The sequence below is a fragment of the Meles meles genome, chromosome 1 (genome assembly GCF_922984935.1).
Source record: "Meles meles chromosome 1, mMelMel3.1 paternal haplotype, whole genome shotgun sequence".
Taxonomy (NCBI): domain Eukaryota; kingdom Metazoa; phylum Chordata; class Mammalia; order Carnivora; family Mustelidae; genus Meles; species Meles meles.
This window is the reverse complement of record NC_060066.1, coordinates 53,791,802-53,796,423: the sequence shown is the minus strand read 5'-3', so window position 1 is coordinate 53,796,423 and position 4,622 is coordinate 53,791,802. Positions and strand designations below refer to the sequence as shown.

Below are 4,622 nucleotides of genomic sequence, written 5' to 3'. Positions count from 1 at the left end.
GTGGCCAATATATATACTTTAATACAGTAAGGAAATGCATGCAAACTGAAAATGTTTAAACAACACTGAATTTTAGATTAATCCTCACTTTAGGCCTTTATCTATCTCATCTGTTAAGACAAAAGCAAAAACAAAGAAACAAATTGCAGAGCAGTTGGGGCCTTGCCAATGAAAACTGTTGATTTCCAACATAAAATGATCAAATATCACTCCAATGAGGAAATGATTTTCTCAGACCTTCTCATAAATTCTGGTGCAGACCACGCCCTTCATTTTACATTCCTTGAGAAAAGAGAAAGATTCAATGAGTATCAAACTCAAACTAGGGAACAGCAAATTTCCACTAGCAACAGAAGATAAAAACAAGCTCATAAGATTAAACTTAGAAAGGAGTAGAACATCAGTCTGTCAGTCTCTGGCAATTTGGAATTACGACCATCGAAACAGGAGAAGCAGTTTTGACATCATTCTATGTTACTATGTGGAAGAATTTTCTTAAAGTGACAAGTTTTTATACACAATTTGCGTGCATTTAAATTCACTAAGAGCGGATTTCAAAACTATATGCGTATTTGCATCATCTGAGGAACTTTAAAAATACTGATGCTTCCTTCTCTCCCAAGAGATTTGCATTTAATTAATCTGTGTTGGGAGCCCCATACTGGTGTTAACTCCCCATGCAAATCTACTTTGTAGCTAGGGATAAGAACCTCTAAACTAAAGGGGAAAAAAAAACATTTAAAATGACGTGAGTCTGTGTTCATGTGTATGTATTAGTAAGCACAGAAGCTAAAACAAGAAAATTGCTAGACATCATCGCATGTAACCCTCGTCATCACTCTTGATCTGCTGACTAAAAGGTCTCCCGTGAGCTGAGCTTAAATCATTGACACGGTGGAGTCTAAGTTACTTTGGATTCTTGGAAGCAAAACACTCAGATACCTACAAATATTATGTAATTGAGCCGTTAGGCAGGGTTTGTTTTGCTTTTATAACTTGGACTTGCTTTTCTCTTTGTGAGTCCAAAATAGGGAGATTTAGCCATCCTTTCTTTGACTTACTGTTATTATTATTATTATTTTTTGGTGTTGTTACTCCTAAAATAACAAATGAGCTTTGTTGTTTCTAAAATCTCGGATCTATACTTGAAGTGCTATGGAGGAATCTTCAGGGCTGAAATATTGTCTAACCACTAGCTCTGACTTTATTCTTAGCCATTCTTTTCCATGGGTATTGCAAAGAAAAAGAATACTTTGAAAACAATGTAACCAATTTCCCTATTTAAATACCATTATTTTTGTGTTTAGAAGCAAAAATACTCTTACCACTACCATTTTCCCATCCACCAGCTTTCTTTTTATTGTCGTCTCTTTGCCATCCCATTTCTGCACTTGATTCAACGAGCCTCTTGACAAGGTCACGACGCTCTGCAATGACAAGCTCACATAATCGAGTTGCTTGGATCGTAGTCGATTAAAGAAGCAGTTCATTTGGTATTGAACTGTTTTCATAATAGACGTCTCATGAAGAACATTCATTTTCTATTCAATTTAATTTAATTTATTTTTTTTAGAGTAGGCTCCGTACCCAAACTCCCAGTCCTGAGATCAAGCAAGGTGCCCCCAAGGCACGTTCTTTTTTTTTTTTTTTTTAATAAAGATTCTATGTGTTTGACAGAGAGAGCATGCACATGTGTGAACACAAGCAGGGGGAGCGTCAGGCAGAGGGAGGAGCAGGTTCCCCACTGAGCAGGGAGCCGGATGTGGGGCTCAAATCCAGGACCCTGGATCTTGACATGAGCCAAAAGCAGATGCTTAACTGACAGAGCCACTCAGGTGCCCCAATTTTCAATAGAATGGTATAGTCTACCCTTTTGAATACTAACAGGAAGTATCTTCTCAAGCCGGAGAATGAGCTAACTTTGAAGAGAAACATTAAAATTTACCTTTGTTTTCCTGTTGTCAGCTGTGGTTTCTTCAAATTCCTGACCTAACTTAAAGGAGATCTCTGTATTCTTAAACGTACTTTCAGTCCTTATAGTTATAATATCCCCTTTCTTGCTGATGATCACACGGGGTTTGGCCAAATTTCCCAGTTTTCTGGTGGCTAACCCCACACCTGAAAATCAAGAGAGTGTTAGAATTATGTTGACAAGATGTATCTGTAGAGACTACCATGGCCACGTTCTCTCCTCACTTGTTCGTCTGGTGTGGAGACTGTGCGTAGTATCACTGACTACTGAGGACCTCCTCCCATGTTTCACCATCTAATGGAAATACGTGTCCATCAACTCAAATATTTCAAGTTTATTATTACAAGAGTAATATCTGCAGATTTTAAAGATAAATATATTTAATTTAAATAGTGCAAGTTAACCCCTTTTACATCTAATCCCACAGTCTTTGAAAATCACCAGTGTTTTGTATGAATCATTCCAGACATTTTAGTTCTTTACATATAAATACTATAGATGTTTTTAAAATGCAACCATGACAGATACACACTGTTCTTTGATTTTTTTTTTCTCTTCAGTAATACATTATGGATATAGAAAAGAACTCTCCCCACATCCTTAACAGAATCCTATTTCTGTGATTTTATTGTGGCCCCTAAATTAACTGGTGGGAAAAATCTATCCGTCTCCTTTCAAGATCTCTATCATTACATGTAATCGTAAATAAGCTTATTTTTAAAAATTTTTCTTGTTTGAAAAAAAAACAAAATTAAACTCTCAAGTTTTATTACTACTATTACTAAGACTATAGAAATATGTGGAAAAGGAGAAATGTGAAATGAGAGCAATAAATGAAGGGAAAACTAGTTTCATATAAATATATGAAAATATATATTCTATATAATCTCCGCAGTAGAGCCTGAGGACCTATACTATATCGAACCCCAAGGTGATCTTATGCATTTTAAATTTGAAAATGACAGAATTAGGGAGTCCGTCATTGAGGCTCTTGTATTTTTCTTCTTCCTCAGCTGTAAAGTCAAATCCTTAAGTCTAACCAACCTCACGGTATGGATCTGTCCCCAGAAGTTCTCATAGTTTTCTAGGCAACATAATATGATTTTGCTCGTTTTACCTAAGAATACAACTCTTCTCATAAACTTTCTATGCCAGTAAGTGAAATTACAGGTCCTTTGCCAAGCATAGAAACCTGGGTCATTGGCACCACTTTCAATTATATTTATATAGCTCTGGAAATTTCCAAAGACAATTCATACCTGTTGTGCTCATATCATGGAACATTCCTAGAAATAGTATAAAATAAAGTTGAGAAAACTAAGGACTGGATTTTCCATCTTCATCCATTGCTCTAAATACAGGAAAGTCTGATGTTAGCCTAACAGAAATTAGTGTAAACGTCTGGTTTAGCTAAACACCAAATTTTAAATTGAGGTTTTTCTATTAACTTTAGTGTTTTCAATTCCTTATCTTATAAGCATTTCAGCTGTTATAAAATGAACCAGAGGATGGGTTGCCTAAGCCTCTAGGATTTCTTTTCTCTGAAAGCAAAGCCCTATTGATACAAAACTACCTTTGAAGTCAGTGGAAGTTCCACACAATTAAGCAGCTCTTAGGTTAAAATCTATTAAAATTTCCACACACGAAATGCAATAAATTATTGGAATGACAAAAGAGATTAATTGCAGGAAAGGATTATAATTCAGCCTGTGCAAACTTCCCCAGAGTCCTGGAAAAGGAGAAGGAAATAGGCATGCAGCTTTCTCAAAAAAGGATCTTCTCAACCACAGCTACAAGAAACATTTCTTACCCAGAGCTTTCATGTAATCATCAAAGTGCTCACTGGAGACAAGTTTCCAGGTGCCCAAGAATTTGTTGCTCATTGTGATGGAGGAGAATTCAAGGAGAGTTCTAGATGAGATTCAGGATACTCAGATGCTGAAGTCTCAGAAGATTCTTTTCAAAGATGTCCAAAGCATGTGACTCTCACAGAGACCCAATGGGGGAAAAGCAGTGTCAGGACTGGGCGATGAATTATCCATTGGGACAAAAGAAACCCCCACATAATGTTTCCTTAGTCTCCAAAAAATTTTTTTAAAGATCAATGAGAGCACTATTTGAACCCTCAAAAAATTTTTTGGTCAATCTTACATTTTTAAGAAGTGCTTAATCTTTAATGTTTTGGAAAAGACTCCAGGAATTGAATCCTATACCAAACTAAATTATATTAGCATGAATGAGTGTGTGTGTGTGTCTGTGTGTGTGTGTGTTTAGGCATCTTGGTCACTCTCAATCCTGAGTCTGCACAATTAAGAATTCTTATTGAAAGAGAAGAAAGAGAGGAAAATGTCCATGAGTATTGTGATAACTGCCTCAAATATGTTGTGGGAGAGAAATGCAGGGAAGCAGTGTGAGGAAGTATTCATAGGTAAGGGAGGCTTGGCATAGTTCACATATCCCAGGCAGGCAGAGTAGGCAGACAATACGGTCAGTCTATTACAGCAGAGCACAGAAATTGTATTCATGGGATGGATAAAAAGTTGTGCTAGAACATGATGTGGCTTTGGCAACAACAAAGATTTTCATTTAAAAAAATAAAACAACCTTAAGTCCAAATTAAGCAGGTTCTTAGTTAATACAACAACTTCGA

The 4,622-nt window shown here is 36.4% G+C and overlaps 1 protein-coding gene across 1 annotated transcript; it reads right to left on the bottom strand.

Annotated features, from left to right (window-relative positions):
* Positions 1-231: 231 nt before the first annotated feature.
* Positions 232-3,855, bottom strand: LOC123952204 (myelin P2 protein). The gene is made up of 4 exons (XM_046021487.1): positions 3,783-3,855; positions 1,946-2,118; positions 1,326-1,427; positions 232-282 (listed from the first exon to the last, which is right to left on the bottom strand). The coding sequence occupies exons 1-4, from the start codon at positions 3,853-3,855 to the stop codon at positions 232-234; spliced, it is 399 nt and encodes a 132-aa protein (XP_045877443.1).
* Between the last annotated feature and the right edge of the window lie 767 nt (positions 3,856-4,622).

Bases quoted from the DNA above. Each gene is read 5' to 3' on its own strand.
- LOC123952204 (XM_046021487.1), bottom strand. From the start codon at position 3,855: ATGAGCAACAAATTCTTGGGCACCTGGAAACTTGTCTCCAGTGAGCAC. The intron at 2,119-3,782 runs GTAAGAAATGTT...CTTGATTTTCAG, and splicing joins TGATTACATGAAAGCTCTGG to GTGTGGGGTTAGCCACCAGA. The intron at 1,428-1,945 runs GTAAATTTTAAT...TTGTCATTGCAG, and splicing joins CTGACAACAGGAAAACAAAG to AGCGTCGTGACCTTGTCAAG.